Consider the following 20,676-nt stretch of genomic DNA (forward strand, 5'->3'; position numbering starts at 1 on the left):
TCAGCCAAGGAAGACATTGAGGATAGCCAGTAACTACAGATTTGGGTTGCAAGCTTTGGTTCTCTTGCATGTGTGGCTGTTGCCTTTGAAGAATGTATTAGGCTGTTTTGCCCCCTCCCCTTTGTACTAGATTTATAGCGGAGTCATTAAAAGAGAATAGACATTAGACCCTGCCTCCTCTCGCCATGTAACTCTGAAAGAGCCATATGATGTCTGTAAGCTTTCTTCTTTAGCAAATAGATGTAATAATTATTCTGGCCTCGTGGGTTTGTTCTGGGAATAAAGTTACATATTGAGTACTAATATGTAGCGTTAAGTTATTGGTAATTGCATAAAATATATTGGCACCAGGTACAAGTTTACTTGTATAGAAAAATAAAGAGTCTGCCATCACACAGGCAAAGCCATAGATAAATACAGCCTCTCTCTTCCTGCTAGGAGGGGAGCTGCCTGAGGAGACACATACATATATGAGATCCGACACACAATGAGTCTGATGTCCCAAGCAACAAGCAACAGACAACAGGCGAAGGGGAGACAGTTGAAGTTGTTCTTTCCAACACAACCCCATCTTTAAAATGCTCTCCTCAAGACAATCATTCATATCCAAGGAATTGTAGCCAGTTCCAGGAACCCTGTGAGAAAGCTGGCAGAGTATTTCAAAAGGAGGGCAGAAAGGCTGGGAAGTGCATCACTTCCACAGGTTGAAGTCAGTTCTACCTCCTTGTCATTTCCATCTCTTTAACTTCCACTTGGTTCATGTTAACCCCCACCCCACCGCCCCCCACACACTTCTTCCTTGGGAACCAGAAGACCCTTCTCTCCACTTCCCTTCAGAGGAGAAATGCGGGTCCTGAAATGACGCCTCACAGAGAGGGTATGCTGACACCTAGTGGCCCAAAGCCTAAGTGCACACAATGGCTGGGAAGGTCTCAGCAATTTGGAGGCTGTTTTCAGATCCCACTTGCATCAGAAGTTACCAAGGCAGGGAAGTTCAGGGATGTGCCTGAGCCATGCATTTGTCTAAGATTGCTCTGGGAGCTGCCTCTGAGGCCATGTTTCTAACAACAAGAAGATAGAGAAAGTAAACCATGTCTTATTAGAAGGTTTGGTCCCTCTCTGACTACCGGGATTGGTAAGAGCTGTTTGGTTTGTCAGACCAGGCGCCGTCTGTGAGCAATGGGTAAATGAATGGGATGTATATGCCTCAGCTGCTTTATTGAATAATGCTTATATTTGTTAGGTGATGTCCCAAAATCTCTTGGCCCAGCACCCAGAAAGGAAGCAATTCACAAGTTTATTTGTTATCTGTCCATTGCTGTCAGTGACGCTACCAATCCCACAGTGAGGAGGGCAGTGTGTGTGCAAGACAGAGCCAGAGTGAGGTTCAATACCACACTGAGGAGGGCGGCAGGAGAGCAAGATAGAGACACAGACTGAGGTCCTGGGGGGTCAGGACAAGTCCCTTACTCTGCTAATTTTCCATAAAACTGTGGCCCCATGGTTAAGGCTTTGCTTCTTCCTCAGACACCGCGACTCAATGCTAGGGCCACCAATTCAACTGGGTTAGCTGTAAGGCCCAATTTTACCTCCTTGCTTGTTACTAAAGCTCTGGGCTAAGGTTGTTCTTAATTACTGTAGAGTTGCTGAGTGTGAGAGGGAGCATTGGAATAGCCTCTGCCCTAACCACCAGAACAAATCAAGTATGTGTCCAGGTAGATGTAAGAAGCCAGTAGGAAACTGTAGAAGCCAAAAGGTATTTTCATATCAGAATCTAGTCTGGGGATTCTCTGTAATGCGGGAAGCCCCAGATTCACCTTGCTCATGTAACTTTGCTAACCAACCTAGTTGCAGAAACAGGAAGCTAGGAAAGCTATGAGGCTGTATAAGCTCAGCATATGCGTTGTGTGGTGGTTAATCTTAACTGCGGTCAGAGTGGCATTCAGAATCACCATGGAAACAAATCTCTGGATATATATAAGGGTTAGGTTAATCGATGTGGAAGGACCTAGCCTAAATTGAGAAGGCACCATTCTGTAGGCTGAGACCCCTGACCACCAAAAGAGACAGAAGTTGAGCCGAGCACAGGCATTCGCATGCGGGTATAACGTGACCAGATGCCTCATCCTCCTGCGGCCATAACTTCTTAGCCATGATGGACTATACCTTCAAACACTGTAAGCCAAAATAAACTGTTCTTTCTTTTCCCTGAGCTGCTGTTTTCTTTGAATATCTTGTTGCAGCAACAATATAGTAACTGACTCACTTGGATAACTGCCTTGCTGGGGTAAGCTTCCTGACAACAGGCCAGAATAGCATATGACCTGGCTTGGGCAGGTTAAGCGCCAAGTCCCCTCTGCTGCTTGTGACTAATCACCAAACACAGCTGGATGCCACCTGGGGAGTAAAGGACAGCAGCAAATGCTGACCCTGTAATGCAATCACGAGAAGAGCCCTTCTCGCCCTTCTTTTCTAAACTTCCTCCATTTAAGCACTTCGCATCTCATAGAAACCTAGCGCAAGGTATTTTAGATGGAGATCCATGTTTTGGTTTCTAGTGATTTCTGTTCCAAAGTACTATGACTGTGGCTTGTAACAGTGGAAGGAGGTCTTAAGTCAGGGTGTCAGACAGAACCAAGTTCCAATGGCTTGGTCCTTTAGTTGGTCCCATCAGACCAAGCTGGTATCAGGGTCTTCTTGCCAAGTGCCTTGTGAAAGTGCTTGGTTTCTATGTCCTCCATCCTTCTTTAGAGCTGGTTCTCAAGTTCCACCCCATTTCCCCATGATTTGGTTTCTGTCTTTGGACTTCCACTGGTATCTTCTATTAGATTTCTGAGGTGACGCTCCCGTTATCCCAGGAGCTCAATTCTGCTTTACTAGAAGCACTGAAGATCAACCCACCGATGCTTCCATAATGTTCTACACTAAAGGGAAACGAGAGAGAGAGAGAGAGAGAGAGAGAGAGAGAGAGAGGAGAGAGGAACAAAGGAAGGAAGGAAGGAAGGAAGGAAGGAAGGAAGGAAGGAAGGAAGGAGGGAAGGAGGGAAGGAAGGAGGGAAGGAGGGAAGGAGGGAAGGAAGGGAAGAAAGAAGGAAGGAAGAAAAGAAGGAAGGAAGGAAGGGAAGGAGGGAAGGAAGAAAAGAAGGAAGGAAGGAAGGAAGGAAGGAAGGAAGGAAGGAAGGAAGGAAGGAAGGAAGGGAAGGGAAGGAGGGAAGGAAGGAAGGGAAGGAGGGAAGAAGGGAAGAAGGGAAGAAGGGAAGGAAGGGAAAAGTCCTCACGATGATGCTACCACCCCCAACCTGTGCTTTCTATCCTCAGACACCCTCATGTCACAGGACACCAACCAAAATACCTGTATTTGCCGTGTTGGCCAACAACTTTAAAGCCATCTTTATACCACTCTAATAGTTTCTTGCTTGCCTTATCCATGCTTGTATTTACCTATTACATTACATTTAATTTAATACTTCTCCAAGCACTGATTTTAACTAACCTTACTGAATTTTTGTATGGTAGTAAAACATAGTTAACATAAAAATCTGCCAATTTTTTCCCTTTTTTTATGTGTCAATGTGTGTGTGTTTTATGTGTATGTGTTTTGTGTGTGTCTTTGTTGTGTGTGTGTGAATGAGAGGGGGAGAGAAATAAAAGAGTGTGTTTATGTTGTGTGTGTATGTGTTGTTTGTATACATGTGAATGAGGGCGGAGAGAGAGAAGAATGTGTGTGTGTGTGTGTGTGTGTGTGTGTGTGTGTGTGTGTGTGTGTGTTTCTATAGGAATTTAAGGCTGGTGGGAAATTGGAGATTCATACTCCAGAGCTCTTCGAACTTTTGAGTTAGTCTCACAATCGAACCCAGAGCTGAAAAGTGGGGCTGGTCTCAATAGCTAGCTTGCTCTAGGGATCCCCACCTTTGCCTTCCAAGGCTAGAATTACAGGTGGTCATCAATCCCATCCAGACTTTACATAGGTCCTCATGTTGAGGAGGAAGCATTTTAACCACTGAGGCATTTGCCCAGTCCAATTGACTTAAACTGTGTAAAGTCTACAATTCTGTATCACATATGGTCACATTGTAGTGCAGCCCTCAACATCTCTGGGAACATTTAATGTTTCCCATCTGAAACGGGGCCTATGTTAAGTGCTAACTCCCCATTCCTTTCCTCCCCAGCTTCTGGCAGCCATCCTGTCTATGTGAATTCAACTACACTGGGTACCTCAAGTGAATGGAACCACAGAATGTTAGTTTCTAAGTGACTGGTTTGGTTCATCTAAGTGAACCAAAGTGTCCTCAGAGGTTATACGACAGCATAGGCCAGAATTTTCCTTCTCTTGTATATGAAATCTTACACTTAATAATGTGATTATTCTTCCCAATCAACACCAGAATACATAAATTTTTGCTAAATATATGAGGAAATAGAGATGATTCATACCCTGGAATAAAGAACAGGTAATAAACTAGAGCGTGTCAAAGTGAGATACACTAAATTCAGTGTATGCACAATGGATATTTAGAACTCTTAAGTAGGATGAACCAATATCTTGATGTAGGCTGAGTTTGCTGTAATATACATCATCCTATTATTTATGCCCACACACATATATAGGTTAGAAAAGCAAAACAAGCAATTTTAGGACTGTTCATTCTTCTATAGTATCTATAGAATCTATACTACCATCCTCTGTGTTCTCTGCATCCCATCTCCACTCACATCAAGAAGACATCCTAGTCTTTGAGGAAGAATATGAAAATCCTACTGATTGCCACTTTGACAATGCAAGGCAGTTGGGAGCCAAGCCATCAGCATCCGGGCTTTATGGCTTGCTAAACTCTCTTGCTTCCCCCGCCCCCCATTTACAAAGCAGAAACAAGGGAAAGATCCTGGTTTTAACAGGTGCTTTGGGTAGCATTAGAACCAATGCCACAATGTGATACCCACAGAAGTTTCCTGCCAGTGTATTCAGGCCAACCTACCATAAAGAAATAGACAAACACACACAGCCTTGGGAGAGCCCACGGGTGCCAGTAGTATTCTTTATGGGACATTTTCCCTCAAAGTGTAAGCCACCGAGGACAAGACATTGCTGGCTGGAGAGATATTTTAAAAAAAGCACCTCCACCTTCACGTGTAGAAAGGGTTGTCGCAACCTAGGCTGTCACTGCGGCTTCTGCCACCAGCTCCTCCCACCAATGCCCTGCCCTCTGAAGCACTCAGCTCCTGCTCTCAGGAACTTAAGTTTGTGGTGAGCGACAAGTTCCCACATCCTGTTGAGAAGGGGCCTTGCACTCACTCCAGCCTCAGAAGTTCAGCTGACTGGAACCCACGACAGTCCTTTTGCAATGGGATGGAGATGTAAGAATGGATTTGTGGCTGAGGTCAACCAAGAAATGAAGAAATAATTTTCCAGCTTCTCTGTGGATCAGTCACAGAGAAAATCAAGTCGATTCAGCCCATCAGTCAGTGTATTCAATGCATATTGCGGGAGAAAGTTCCAGGCCTGAAGGAGATGTTTGCGTGGGAGGAGACATGTTCCTAACAAGGGAAGGAAAGTAAAGCCAGGTCTTTGCTTCTACATCTCACCAAGTAGACAGTGTACACACGAAGTATGCAAGTTATCATGAGCTAAATGTTTGTGCAATGCTGTTGGAAAGAAATAAACTTCATTGTAAATCTGTTGCTCTATACTGAGGCTTACCATCTTTGTATTTGACTAGGGTTTTATAAGTATTATATTTTCATCTTCCACTACCTCTAACTTTATAACTTTATTGGGTAATTTCTGATAATAAGAAGTTTCAAGAATATTTATTTTAAGATTTGAAAAGATGCCTTCTTCCAAGTGTCCCAGGTAAACCAGACGAAACACCTCCAAGTAGAAGAGATGGCATTCGGTTTCGTGGATGTGTGTGTGAGTGTGCATACACATGTGTGCATATGCATGCATACATGTTGGGTGTGAGTGTCTGTGCACATGTGTTGGGAAGGGAGTAGGGATTGGTTATAAAAAATGTATCTGTCATTGTCTTGCTTCTACAAAGCAAACCACTATGCCTGAAAGCTATTTCTCTATGCTAGTTTGATCTTCTTGAATCCATTACATTTCAATGAGTTGCTTTCTACTTCAAGATAGAGAACTTCTGCAGGTTGAGGAAGGGTTTCTGTTTTCTCTGTGTTTCGTTATGCCTTCCAACCAGTCTTTGTCAGAGTGGCATCATCACCAGCATGAAAGCTGGGCCTTTCCTGTCCCTGCTCTCTCCGGCTTCCTGCTCCTTATGTGTAATCCGTTAAGCCGTGGAAAGAACTACGACTAGCTTCCCAGAGTTTTTTTTCACTATGCACGAGCCCCTCACAGCCTCAGGTTGTCTAAAACACCACCATACCTGTGGTCCTGATATTGGTGATCACACCAGGAGGAAGAAAGACTGGTGCTCAGTGAGAAGAATCAGGATTCAGAGCAAGTGAGTCAACACACCAACAAAAGAGGGAAGACATGCCACACAATCTAAAAATCATCAACAAACTTCTTAAAAAATTGCATAAATGGTTATTATTAATCTATATTTCCCTAAGGATTAAGCACATTATAGACCATCACAGGAAGGCATTTTTTTTTCTCTTGTGCATTTTGCCTAGGAAAGAGTAACAGCACCCACAGAGACGATTCATTCTCCTCTTGCTTTAATCCCAAGAATGATGAACACATCTTAACAAGGTCAAAATTGAGCTTCCAAGTTACTTTTGATTTTCATTAGTTGTCATTCAAAGATCTCTTATTTCTTTTGCACTTTAAAATATACACAAGCATTTGGGGTGTGACTCAGTAGGGGAGTGCTTACCTGACACTCACACCTTCCTTTGTTCTGACTGTGGCATTCTTACTAAGCTAATCGTCTAAGGTTATGAACCCTTAGCTTCAATTTTAACATGACTAGCTAGATTTTTTTTGTCATTGATGAAAAAACACAACAATAATTAAACATTAATAGTCTTGCATTCTGGTTTCATTACAAATTGAATGTTTATGCATTGCTTTTACTTTAAAAGGGGGTCGGGGAGTCGGGGAGATGGTTCAGTAGGTAAAAATGCCTACCCCCAAGCCAAATGGCCTGAGTTCGGTGCCCAGGATGGTGTATGGTGTGAGGAGAGAATTAACTCCTGAAAACTGCCCTCTTGAGCAGTTCAGGTTGTTGATGTGCCAAACACACCAGGGAGCCTGGCTACGCTCACTGTTTCTTCAAGGGTCCCACAGAGCAACCCGTCACTCCTCCCTCCCCATCTTGCAGCATCCTCCGAAAACACTCAAGAGGACAGTGACTCAGACTCAAACACCATACTCTGTGTGTAATTGACAAGTGTGTTTGTTTGAAGATACATTGGTGCAGATAATTCAATTTTGGCTCTATCTCGAAAAGACGATGCTATATTATGAATGAATTAGAAACAATTATGATGGCAGAAAAAATCAGTGGATAAGTGTTGCATTCAATTCTTAATCCATTTATTTATATATATTTTTTTGTTTGTTCAGAGCTAAGGACCAAACTCATGGCCTTGTGTTTGCTAAGCAAGTACTCTACCACTGAGCTACGTACCTAACCACTTGTATTAACCCATTTAATCTTTGCCAAAACAAATGAAAACAGAGTGACAAGTGGAATTAGAGTTCCGATTTCAGAGATTAAAAAAGCAGATCAGAAAAGCCAATAACCTGCTAGATGCCATGCCACACAGCAAAGCCAAGGCTTGCGCCTCCGTCAAATAGCTTCAAGGCCCAGACCTCCTTTAGCTCAGACACTTGCAAGGTCTCCTGGATCCAGATTAGCAGCCGAGACTACAGTTTCCACTCTTCATCCACAACTTCCATATTTTTTGAGCTAAAAATAAGCGTGGTGTTTGACAATGGTCAGGGGTATTTCAAGGGTTTTCCCCGTGCTGTGTAGATGCGATGCCGCTAGAGCAGAGCCGGGCTCAGTTCCCTGGCAGTGCAGCGAGGAGGGAGAAGAGATGATCGGTAAGGTTTCTTCTTTATACAAAAACAGGAAGCCGTCTGATGTGCGCTGTACACCCTGCCTGCCCTGTGGACTCGTTTAATGTACCTTGGAGCAGCACCATGGCATTGTTTGCATGAGGAGATACGAAAGCTCATGGATATTCCTTGTCACCCGGCTCCCAAGCCTAGGTCCTTAATCGTTTTATTCTTCCACCTTGTTTTTAATAATCCCCAATGAAATGATACATAAAGACTATAAATTATACCTCTATCGAAATGTAGGGATCAAAAATAATGTTCTCAGTAATAAACTTCCTCGCAAGCAGAGAGCAAACTTTTGTAAGCTTGCATTGTAAATGCTTGTGTGTGCACACATGCATGTTTGCACCTGTGCGTGTGTGTATGTGCACACACTGTGCACGGAGGATTGAACCCAGAACCCTGCCCATGATGAGCACCTGCCCCATCAGTGAGCTATGCCTTCTGACTAGTATTTTATACTGCTTTCTCTTTCTTTGTGAAGCTTCAGTCAGAGCACTGAGCAAAGGGCTTCTCCCACTTTTTAACTTTTTTTTTTTTTTGAGGCAGGACCTCATGGAGCCGAGTCTTGTCTCAGACTTGCTGTGTAGTCAAGGATGACTTGAAGCTTCATAAACTTCTGATCTTCTTGTCTCGGCCTCCTAAACGCTGGCACTGGAGAATGTACCCCCACACCTGTTTTATTGCTATTTCATGCTAAGCATCTGAGCCAGGGCTTCATGCCTGCTAGGCAGATACTCTCTCAACTGAGCCACATTCCCAGCTCAAGTTCCGTGGTTTTTTAAAGAAAGAGCAAACACACCGTTAATTGTCCCAGGTTAAACTGGACTATATTAACAAAGAAAGGGGAACGTCTGGCGTCTTTCCTGAGTAATTTCCTAATTCTCATGAGGGAGCAGGTGAGGCAGGACCGCAGGGGACTGATAAAAGTCATTATGGAAGAGACAAGACTGAGAGAAATATCTGGAAATGAGACCTCCCAGCCAGTTCCTGCTGCTGGTCTACTGTCCTCCCTATGGAACCCTACGCTCCCACCTCATGGCCTGTTAGTCTGCATACAGCCATACAGTAGCACTCTGCATTTATAGATGAGGAACCCTCATCCTGTACCTTTCAGAAGGGTTGGGATGCTCTGTAGCATCTCCCTGACAGCAGACAGACTTTAAATGCAACAGGAACAGGAACACTCTCGTCAGCCACAGTGATGCTAGCATTGCTTTGCTGGGTCAAAGCCTAGAGCCTAAATTCACAACATCTACTTTCATTTTTAAGTCCAGTTTCCACATGAGTCTCCACTGTAAAATGTGGGAGAATTCATTGGTTGGTCACTTCCATATGTTTTTCAAGTGAAGCAAAAGTATGGGGAAATATGGAGCTTGAGTAAGCCCAACAAGATAGGTAGGCAGGCAGTGAGGGGACAGAGAAACATTCTCAACACAAACGAGTGAGGCCTGTGTGACAAAGAGAAGTTTATGCACAGCCACAGCCCTCCCTTTTCAAAAAAAAAAAAAAAAACCCTCATTACTTATTTTGCCATAGAGGAACTTAAATGTTACAATAGCTGGCCAACCAATCAGCGGCACCCCGACACTGCAGCGCTCTGGCCGCAAATCAGGAAGCCCTTGAAGGTATAGTATTTTAAATTGCAAGTGAGACTTCTGGTTCTCAACTGGCTTTTGTTGTTCCCTGTACTCGTAGGATGGAAAAACAGATGTGAAGTCCCTCATGGCGAAGTTCAACACAGGGACTAGCCCGACAGAGGAGGTCTCCGCCAACAGCAAGCCTTTCAAAGTTGCCGGCCAAAACGCGCCTTCGGGAATCCAAGCAAGAAAGAATTTATTTGACAACCAAGGAAATGCCAGTCCTCCCACAGGACCCAGCAACACGCCTAAGTTTGGGACCACAAAACCACCCTTGGCAGCGAAACCTACCTGTGAGGAAAAGTCTGACAAGGATCCCAAACCCCCATTTTTAAAACCTAGTGGAGGGAACCAAAGATTTGGAACACAGCCAAACTCAGCTTCTAGAGACCCCGAGATCAAAGCGGGGTTTCTGAAACCTGTAAGCCCCAAACCCACCAGCTTGACTAAAGAAGATCCTAAACCGGCGTTTTTACGACCTTCTGGGAATAAGCTTCACAATTTGAACCACGAGTCTGACTTAAGGACGCCAGGACCAAAGCCAGGGCCTACTCCCCCAGTACCCGAAAACGATGTAAAGCCAGGGTTCTCAAAGGTGGCCGGAGCTAAGAGCAAGTTCATGCCTGCGGCACAAGATGATGACCCCAAACCTCGATTTCCCAGACACACCTTTGGCCAGAAGCCATCTCTGAGTACAGAGGACTCTCAGGATGAGGAAAGCGCCTCTAAAAATGCAGCGGTCCAGAAAGGATCCCCAGTGCCACTAGGGGCCAAGGGCAAGGGTGGCCCTTTCAAACCAGCCAGGGAAGACACAGAGGAAAAGGACAGCGGAACGACAAGTTCGCCGTTTCCTGGGGTGGTTCTGAAACCTGCCGCAAATAGAGGGAGCCCAGGGCCCTCCAGAAACTCAGAAGAGAAAAAAGAAGATAGGAAAACAGATGTTACAAAGAACATCTTTCTGAATAAAATCAATCAGGAAGAACCGGCCCGATTCCCTAAGGCCCCTTCCAAGCTGACGGCAGGGACACCATGGGGTCAAAGTCAGGAGAAGGAAAAAGGAGACAAGAATTCAGCAAGCCCCAAGCAGAAACCCCTGCCTCCTCTGTCCGTCTTGGGCCCGCCTCCATCCAAGCCCAGCAGACCACCCAATGTTGACCTGAGCAGATTCCGCAAAGCTGACGCTGCAAACAGTGAGTGTTTCTTATTGCTAGTAACTGTGGTTTGCGCACAGTGGAGAGCATTGCAGCTTCCAGGAGAAGCTTTAGAGCAAGGAATGTTTGCATAACTGATGCTCGTGCGAGTGTAGGGTCAATTTTCCTGTGGCGGTTTCTTCACTTTGTGTAGGAGGTCTGAGAAGGTCGAAAATCCAAGTTCTTTTTGAGTACGATGAGAAAGTGCCTGGCGGGGGTGTGGGGGGGGGGGACTGACTTTTTAGAGGGGAACAGTGGGAAAGAAATACACCTATTTGACTAATAAGCGGTTCTGCTTAAGGATAACCATTGTGTTTATTCCCTTGGGTTTTATTTCTGTTGACTGAGAGAGATGTGATGCCCATCCACAGTCAAAGAGAGAAGTGGGCAGACCTCTCAGTCAGCATTCTAGAAGGGCTCAAATGTCATGACCAGCGGATGTCTGCGTTGTCAGGAGGTATTTTCAAATGTCACAATGGACAATGCTAAGGACATTTTGGAAGTAAAGCCACTTCCTACAACACAATAGCAATCTCTCATCCAGGTCAAAAGGTCAATGCTGCCAATGCTATTGATCATATTGCCGAAGCCCAAGATTTAAGCAGGAGAGTTTTTAGGAGATAGTATTTCATGGTTTTTTTTTATTTTAGCTGTTTTTTTAATTTCCCAATAACATCTGTACTGTTGCAGTTTATGAAGGCATACACAGCTAGTAAATGAAGGCAAACAAAGTGGTTTTTTGTCCTTCTAGAAGACTGCTTCGGGTTTCTTCCCAAGATGTCACTGCAGTATTATGGTGTATGGGTGGAATTAGACACTGAATGTCTCTGTAAACACTTGTCACCCTGTGTTGTGATGAGGAAGGCTCACTCATGCCTGTGGTGATTAATATTCTAGCAAGTGGCACACAACTGCTGTCCCTTGTAAGGAGGGGGGAAAAAAAAGATAGTTGCAAGTGACCATACCACTCTAAGTCATATGTTTTTCCAAATAATATTATCATCATCTAAATCTATGTATGGTGGTATAGGCCTGTGACTCAGGAATTAGCAGGTGGAGGCAGGCAGATCAGAAGTTCAAAGTCCTGGGACTGACTACTTTAGAGAGTTTGAAGCCAGTCTGAGCTACGTGAGATTCTACCTTAAAAAGAAAGATCTTGTCCGATACAAGCAGGTCTAAGCATAACCATTGTCTCTGGTAGACCTTCGCACAGGCTCCCCCTGTAGCTGAGAGAGAATGGAAGGTGAAGTCCAGGTGGCACAAGGCTGTCATCACCTCCAGATTGTGCCGCCTGCTCCTGACTGGGGCCAAGAAAAAACAGCCGATTCTACCAGGGGTGGAGAAAGAGCACAGAGCCAGGTTCCCATGACAATTACCCCAAGACTGATATCGTCAAGTGTGCCCCCTTCTTGCTTCACCAAGTTCACCCAATTTGATCACCAAGGTTTACTGAGTTTGCAGCTTTTTCTCCAGCTCTGAAGTGCCCGTGATAAGCATGCTTAGCTCAGTATGAAGCCTCACACTAAAGGACTTTGGGTCCTTGGTGCCTGGGACAATTCAGAACATTAGCCATTCACTTGAACTAAGGTGGGAAAGAAAAGACATTGCTTGCTTAGAAAAAGAACAGGTCTACCAGGTGTTTATCAATGACTCCTTTTTTTCAATCTACTAAGTTATGAGGCTGCTGATGGGGATAAAATGCTTTGCAGTGAACATAGAGATGGACTCTAAGCAGCCCATGTCTTATAGTTGCTTAAAGTAGTTACAGCGATTTCCAAATTACCGAAATGGTCTGTGTCATCCCCTTGGCCTTTAACCTTTAGGACTCTTTCCGACTTCTGCTGCCTTGCTCCTTTTCTATTTTCACATCGAGATAAATATTTGCCATTTGTAGAGGACATTCACATCACATTACACAATCCTACTCTATGTGTTCGGTGCAAGCAATGAAATGGAATTCTATCCCAGCACAGTTAGGGAATTTGCCCAAGTTGTAGCTTACCTACGCAGGGCCACAGCTGCTTCTCACGTCTCTGAGTCTATAGACTGTGCCCATCTCTGTCCCAGTACCCATGCTGGCTGCCTTCCACGAAACGTAAGACCTCTTGAAATGATGAATCAGGTACAAATGGTACCCAAAGACTCCGCAACCCTTTCTCTTGTTCTGTCTTTTGGTTAAAACGTGTCTTTTAAAAAAATTACTGTCAGTAAAACCGTGAGCTCCCTTAAAGCAGAAATCAGTTTGTTTAGCATTCTCCTCTCATTTGTGGAACAGAAAAGGCATGAATTTTCATCACTCTTTTAGGTGTGTACTCCCAGAGAAGGATATTAATATGATGCTAGCTGCCCCCAGCTTTTTCCAGCATCAAATTATAATGCTCTCCATAGTGTACTAATAACTTCCGCATATTGTCTGTACATTCAGTTAAATGGAGCTTTGACACAAAATGAATTCTACACAAAGTGTCCCCCCACTAAGAGATCTTCTCAGTGTCTTGTCTGTAAACTGCAAACATGCATCTATCACACGGTTTTCAGAATGGGGAATAACAGTAACATGTAATAGCTGAAAACACTTTTGGTTCCTCCACCCCCGCCGACACTAGAACCATTTACAACTACAAAACCCTAAACACTTTCTTAAGTTGAAGTGTCAAGATGCTTTCTTTCTTTTGACTCTCTTAAAAGAGAACTTCTTTCCAGGTGTTCCGGCACGATTCATCATAACGTCTGGGTTCGTAAGCACCCCGCCAGGCCCAGCTGCTGGGTGGTCTGTAGGAGGTAGCAAAAAACCTGCTAGGAAACATTCTGTTCAGCCTTCTTTCTTGTCTTGTTCTTAACACTAGAAAGAAACACTAACTGTTCTGTGTGCTAACTGTGGAAATAATCAGTTGAGACCTTAACAGTTACAGGAATGAATCCGGGGCCGGCATTACCCAAAGGCTGTCAGAATGCTGTGCCCCCTCCTCATTTGTATGTGTGCTCCAACTAATCCAGCTGCCAGGAACTTGACATCAAGAAGAGTTGGGGTGGGGAATAAGGAGACGAAAACTCAGGGGGTACAAATACCCATTGCTCTCGTGGAGGACCTGGGTTTGGTCCCCAGCACCCATTTGGCAGCTCACACCATCTGCCATTTCAGTTCCAGGGATCCTATTCGCTTCGCTCAGAAGAGCAAAATGAGCATCAGGCACACATGTGGTGGACAGACATATATGAAGGCAAACCACTCACAAAATGAAATGAATAAACCTAAAAGCAATCTGGGAAAGAACTTGGGCTGTGGTTGGAACGGAGTTCAGCTGGAGAGCCCCCACCCATAGTGGCTTAAGGGGGAAACACGAAGGGCTATGTCAGCAGCTAGTGACCTATTTTTGGAGAAGGTGAGAATTTCCTCCACAGATCCCAGGGCTATCACCACCCCCTTCTGGTGCATCATTATCCCTTTACATGTTCTTTTGTAATATGACCTTACTGGATTTTTATAAATGGAAAAATGATTCATCTCAGTGCCTAGCAGGATTTCCCACAACATTGCTGCAGGCCATTATAAAGACAGGGATCCAAGGCTCAAATGCATCTTAAAGACTTGAGGGTCAATAGTCTTCCAGAGAGCCAAGTTTCTTCACAGTTAGCTATGCCACTGTACACTTGGAAGTTGGAATGAGGTTTACCTAGAGTAAATCCAAGGATGTCTCAGCGGACTATCCCTGGGCACTAGCCCGGGATGTGTGTGCAGTGTGTGCACGAATGAGAACTCACTCAGCTGTGTGGGTCAGCCTGAGGAGGCAATGAGGCCTTCCACAAATTGAGCTAGGCTCTTATTCTCCAGATGTTTACATCCTTTGAGACTGGAGTCCATGCTTAACGTCAGTTCTCTCACCCTTCTTGTCTCTGGGAAATCTGTCTTTCAGAAGATGCCTGGTCCTTTCTTCTATCCTAGGTTGCAACCCTTGAGGAAGTATCTACTGTTAACCAGTCAGTCAGCTCACCTGGGTATAACTCCTTAATATAAATGCTTCAAAAAGGCTCCCTTCAATGCACAGTCCTTGGTCAGACCTGTGCTACCCTATGCTTGGTCTTCCCTCACTGAGTTCTAGACATCTCTCCTCTGATCCTCAGTGTAAACCCTGTTCTCTTGAGCAAACTATTCCACGGATGTTTATATCCCAACAACATTACTGGGCTTTGTAAAATCCAAACTCTCTACATTACAGCAAGCATTTACAGCCTCTGTTTTCAATTTCTGCCAGCAAATTTTTCTCTGGGAAAGTCTGAGGCTATCCTGAGTTTACCCCTTTGAGACTTACTTGTTTTCTGTCAGAATTATCAGAGAAATCTCTGTCCTGGAAGTACGGATATTCAGCTAGGCCATGTCTGTTCATCATTCGATCATCAATTATTTCCTAGAGATAGTGGCCCTCTGTTATTCTTGGGTTCTTCCAGAGTTCTATATTTCCATACTCACAGGGATCTCACCATCGTTTATGATTTGGCAGATGCATGATGGGAAAATCTAGAAGCTCTAGTCCAGGGTGATAAACCTATTCTCCCCTCAAACTATGCTTTGAGGTCTAAGAATTGCTTTAAATACTGTTCTCCTTAGTGTTGGAAAACTGTTTGGGATTTGAGGGCAGCCCTTGCTGAAGACACAGATCCTGCTCTTCTCTGAGCTCTTGCTGAGTGTTCTGTCCCAGGCATTATACAGTCAGCATTAACTGTCAATTCTTTTTTGGTATTTAGGGCGTCTCTGTTGAGAATTTCTCTTGACCTTACCCAGGCTATTTGCTTACCTTTTGAAGTGAAATGTTCTTGTGAGAATTCACAAGAGTCACTCTCTTCCACCGATAAGATGCTTCTGAACCCAGAGAACAAATCAGGAGCTTTGCTTAGCCTGAGAACTCTCTCTTTATTTCCTTACTCAACAACTTCTTAAAGTTTTGTATGAGGTTATTTTTTTCTTCCTTCCAAGGTGGCTAACCAGTAAGTAGATGTCTTTCTTACTTTTTTTCTTTTCTTTCTTTTTTTAACTATTTTTTATTTGAGAATTAGAGGAAATATATCCTGTAGCTCCCCTCCCTCATCATTTCGTACCAGCTTAAAATACCCTACTCTAGGAATCCACAGGGACCAACCATCCAGTCATTCGTGAGTTAAACAGGCAGAAAGGAAACTAATGAGTGCTTCCCTGGAGCCTGATACCATACCTGTAAACTACTCTCACTGACCATGGACACTCAGACAATACTCCCAGTACTGATGACCATCCTGCAAATGCTTTGAGGAAGGTCCTCATTTGACCAGCCAACCAGGTTATAATTTGAGAAAAACAAATACAGCAAGAATTGACAGAGTGATCAAGAAAAGAAGAGAGCCACTTGTGGAGAAGTGAAGTCATTTCCTTTGGCGCCTAGGCCATGTTGTCCATGGTATATTTAGGTTCCTGTTTTTTTGCGTGGTCCTGAATTTGACCTTCAAAATTCTCCCTACTCCCATCTCAGTTATTCTTCTAGCACTGTCTTGGCTCAATAGTCTGCACATGCCCATTAATTCACAGGGAAAGGTTTTCTTAGAGTGATATCCACCCTGTACGGAAGAGACTATCACTTTTCTCATTTATGAAACAGAAATACCTATAAAATGTTATGGCAACATGCTTGCACATTGTAAAACCTCTTCCTATGGTCCAAAGGCTGAAATTGGTGCTTTTCCGAGCTTTGATGATAGATGGAAATAGTACCAAAATAACTGGCACTATGTCAACATTAATCACACTTGTGAAATGTCATGAACATTGACCAGTTGTGACTTAAATGAATGCTTTTCCCATGGTTGACTTACCTTTGAAGTGTGAAATATACTAAGAGATGATTCTTAGTCTATTCCAGGTTTGACCAAATTCAGGTAATCCTTAAAATTTCAAAAGCATTAAAGTGACATTTTTATTTTCTCATGGAAGACAGAAAATCGAAAAGAAAGTTCAAGAATCAAATACAAATTCAGCTAGGCATGAAAATGATATAGTTATAGCTCAAAGGAAAACTTTTCACTCAGAGTAAGTGAGGTCCAACATTTAATCTCTGAAGCTGATAAAAAACGGAGTATGCATCTGATAATGAAATATAAAACGCTCTTCCCAACTTAGTTTTGATGTGTGTACCCAACTCAACCAAAACAACTAGCTAGGAATCCCAGACAGATGTGTGTGTGTTACATAATCCCTGGACAGGCGATATCTTCTATCACACAGTCCGCTAAAACAATCTCCAGGCCAACTTAAACAGACGTTTTCAAATAGAGTTTGACTTGTAGACTCTATGTAAATGGTATTAAAGGCTCCGTTGTCTCTCTGCCTTGATTCAAACAATTTCTGAGATGATGGATTCATAGGCCAACATCACATCTTTGTGCATATGTTTTGTATTTTGAAAACAAAATGAAGCTGGCTTCTAAAAAGGAATGATTAACTGCAGCTGTTGGAAGAACAAAAGCATGCCCTGCCCCAGGAACGGAAATCTAGCTACCTGATTTCTCAAAATTCGCTGGAAATTTTCTATCCTTTCGTAGAAAGCATAAACATGATAATTATACCAAAGTTCCGGGAACTTTCTAGAACACTAGATTATGTATTTTTCCAATAGATGAGAGATAAAGCAGAAAAAAAGTTCAAAAACTTGGCGAATCTGTTATTAAAACTGCTGGTAAACAGAAAAGAAACAATTTTCTATTTTGTTTTTATTGTCTCCAAAGGCAAACAGGGGATGATGTTTAATGCTGTCTGGCATGTCAAAGGTGGAAAACCCCAGCTACAGCCCCAGTAGCAATAGATACTATCAGCAAAATGTAACCGAACAGGCGACATCTGGTTACAGAAAAAAAAATCTGAACCCCAAACCATATGAGGTTTTTCTTACCCCAAAGAAAGGAGCTGCATTGTGGAAGCAGCCACTGTGCTGAAGGCAGCGGTTGTGTCTCTGCAGCTGCCAGTACTGATGCACACTGCAGCTCTTCAGCTCTCCTGGGCACTGCACAGGCTTCTCCACGGGTGGCATAGGGCCAGGGAGCTAGGGAGACACACAGAACACCGCTCTCAATTCATTTTGAGACAAGGTCTCTCTCTGTGGTCCTAGCTGTCCTGGAGCTCACTACATAGACCAGGCTGGCCTCGAACTCACAGAGATCCTCTTGCTTCTACCTCCCGAGTGCTGGGATTAAAGGTATGCACCGCCACACCCAGCCTAAGCCCTCTCGACTCTTGACCCGAGTTTCTTTTAATTCTCAGGAAAGTGAGCAGGCTCGATTGATTTTCAGAATCACCTTGTGAGACAACACGACTAGTGTGACCACACACTAAAACACTCCCCTTCACACAAACAATGAAGGCCCACAGACAAACACTGCAGACCAAGATCTGCTGACTTTATGCTCACTAGATGGAGCTCAGCTATACTAGAACGAGAAAGAAACCTAGATTCAGTGGACAGGAGTTCCTCCTCAGTGGCTGACTAACTGTCCTGCAGGAACCCATAGCTCCCTCCCAAGTTGTCACCTTGAAGAGGGAGAGCTACCGCAAGTGATTTCAGTGACTGAGGATCTAGATGGAAGCTTCTCCGGGAATGTCTTCTGCCTGTTGTCCAGATCCTCCTAGCTTCCAGTTCATCTACACACACATACACACACACACACACACACACACACACACACACACAAAGCATTTGTATGTGTGCATGTCTTTATTTCCACACATATAACTATGACCATGACTTATTCCTTGACCAGTTATCTTTCTTTTTAAAAAAGATGTCATTTTATTTTGTATATGTATGCACACGTGAGTTCATGCACGAGCGTGTGACTCTGTGTGAGTGTGTATGCACACGGGTGCCTGTGGAGGCCAGAGGAGGGCATCAGATCCCTTGGAGCTGAAGAACAGGCCTTTGTGGGCCCCCCAACTATGAGCGGAGCTGAACTCTGCTCACCATGACTGAATTTTGTGGCGACGTGAAAGCTCAACAGGTTGCTGAGTTCCTCACTGAGGAAACAGAAAATTTTGTTCGTGTGGCTTGTAAATAAAAGAGGCTGAAGTTTGAGCTGTGTTCCGGTGCTCCTTAAAATCTGAATAAATGGATTCCAAGCACCACCTGGGCATTGATAGCAATAGCTACTGCTCTGTGCTAATTCGTGCAGGAGCGAGAGGCTCAGTTTCTCCAGGGCGATCCCAGAGTCTGTCCCTGCTTCTCCTAACTTGCTTAAATCTAGAGAGCATCTCTTCCTTGCCCCGGGTTGCATGCTGCCACAACAAAGCAGGAGTGCAGGCCGAGTCCGCAGTTTTCACTGCAGCCTAATTCTTGCAAGCAGTTGCACGCAGGACAGATTGTATGGAAGGTTTCAGGGACCAGAGGCATTAATGTTGAACATAAGCGTGGGTGGGATAGTGCTACCTCTGTTCTTCACAGTCAGCGGCGGCTTTTAGAACAGACTTCAACCTCTTCCTATGGTTCACTTCTCTTTCCCTTTCTGCATTTGCTTGACCCATTCTTTTCAGCAGAGAAAAAAAGAAAAGAAAAGGAAGGAAGGGAGGGAGGGAGGGAGGGAGGAAGGAAGGAAGGAAGGAAGGAAGGAAGGAAGGAAGGAAGGAAGGAAGAAACAAAGAAACAAAGAAAGAGAAAACATGTTCTTTGCCTTTTTTGGACTCAAGCACGTGTTTTTTACTTCAAGGCCCCTTCCCCCAGGAGGAGCAGACGGGAAAGGATGGCCAAAGGGGAAGTGGTTTATTTTGTGTTGTTATCAGTACTTGTTATTTTGCTAGAAATGGATGTCTGATGGACAGGACATATCTGGGAGAATGTGATTCATCTAAACACAAGAACAGGCAGGAGCTGTCCCGAAGTGATGTAACAAGCAGGCTATTTTATTCTTTTTTCTACTTTTAGTCCTAAATGACTAAACATCATTTAAAAAGCAAGAATGTTAGAAAGCAGCCTTCTGCTACCAGACCTGGGACTTGAAGCCTTACGTGTTCTTTCCTGAGTTAAACTGTAACAAGGTGGCCCTCACCTAGCAAGGTCTTTGGCAAGACTTCCTGGTCCCTGTGAACCCTAAATGGAAAACAGAAGATAAAAAACAAAACAAGAAAACACCGACAAGAGAAAGACAGCAAAGGTGGATTGAGGTTCCAACGGATGGTGGCTATGTCATGTCATCCACTGAGAAGTAAAAACAAAACTTCAAAACTGGGCTTTAGTCTTTCCAGTGCTGACTGAAAGCTGCCCTTAAAATACCCCCGCATTCCGAGTTGAAAGGATCTCGGGTGGGCACAGGGGCTGGAGGTCTAGGGTGGACATAAGGGTTGAGGGTCTAGGGAGGACACAGGGTTGGGGGTCTAAGGTGCACACAGGGAGTGGAGGTCTAGGGCGAACACAGGGGTAGGAGTTCTTACTGAGATCAGGTTCCTGGTAACAGTGGGATGAGGGAAGTGAGGGGCTGGGGAGAGGAAGAGTTTCTGAGCCACGGGTGTTTTTCTCAGACCAAAGACATGACAAAATAGCCCTGAAACAGGATACTAGAAGTTGGTGTTTACATCAGAACACGCAAATGAGTGAGCAATGTATTTGAGCAAACAGGTACTGCTTTGTGCCTGGTCTTAAACATTTGCTTAGCTAGAGCAAGTACAAAGGTACTATTCAAATATTATAACACCTAGGGTGGCATAGCTTGAAACACTGTGGTGGCAGAGCACCAGTATCTGAAAAGTCCTTCAGTTTCCAGACTGCACAGAGCTCCCCAAGTTCTCTGAAGGAGCGTGGAGCCCTTA

At 44.2% G+C, this 20,676-nt stretch overlaps 1 protein-coding gene across 5 annotated transcripts in view; it reads left to right on the plus strand.

The window, feature by feature from the left end:
* The window catches only part of Fyb1 (FYN binding protein 1), a 132,971-nt gene that overhangs the window by 44,416 nt on the left and 67,879 nt on the right, over positions 1–20,676 (plus strand). For all 5 annotated transcript variants that reach the window (XM_087896908.1, XM_087896910.1, XM_085676684.2 and 2 more), the window contains exon 2: positions 9,731–10,862. In XM_087896908.1, coding sequence (XP_087753034.1) covers positions 9,731–10,862 — 1,132 coding nt within the window. The remainder of the gene's footprint in view (positions 1–9,730; positions 10,863–20,676) is intronic.

Source organism: Myodes glareolus, chromosome 15 (assembly GCF_982192425.1).
Source record: "Myodes glareolus chromosome 15, mMyoGla1.1, whole genome shotgun sequence".
In the NCBI taxonomy this organism is placed as follows: Eukaryota; Metazoa; Chordata; class Mammalia; order Rodentia; family Cricetidae; genus Myodes; species Myodes glareolus.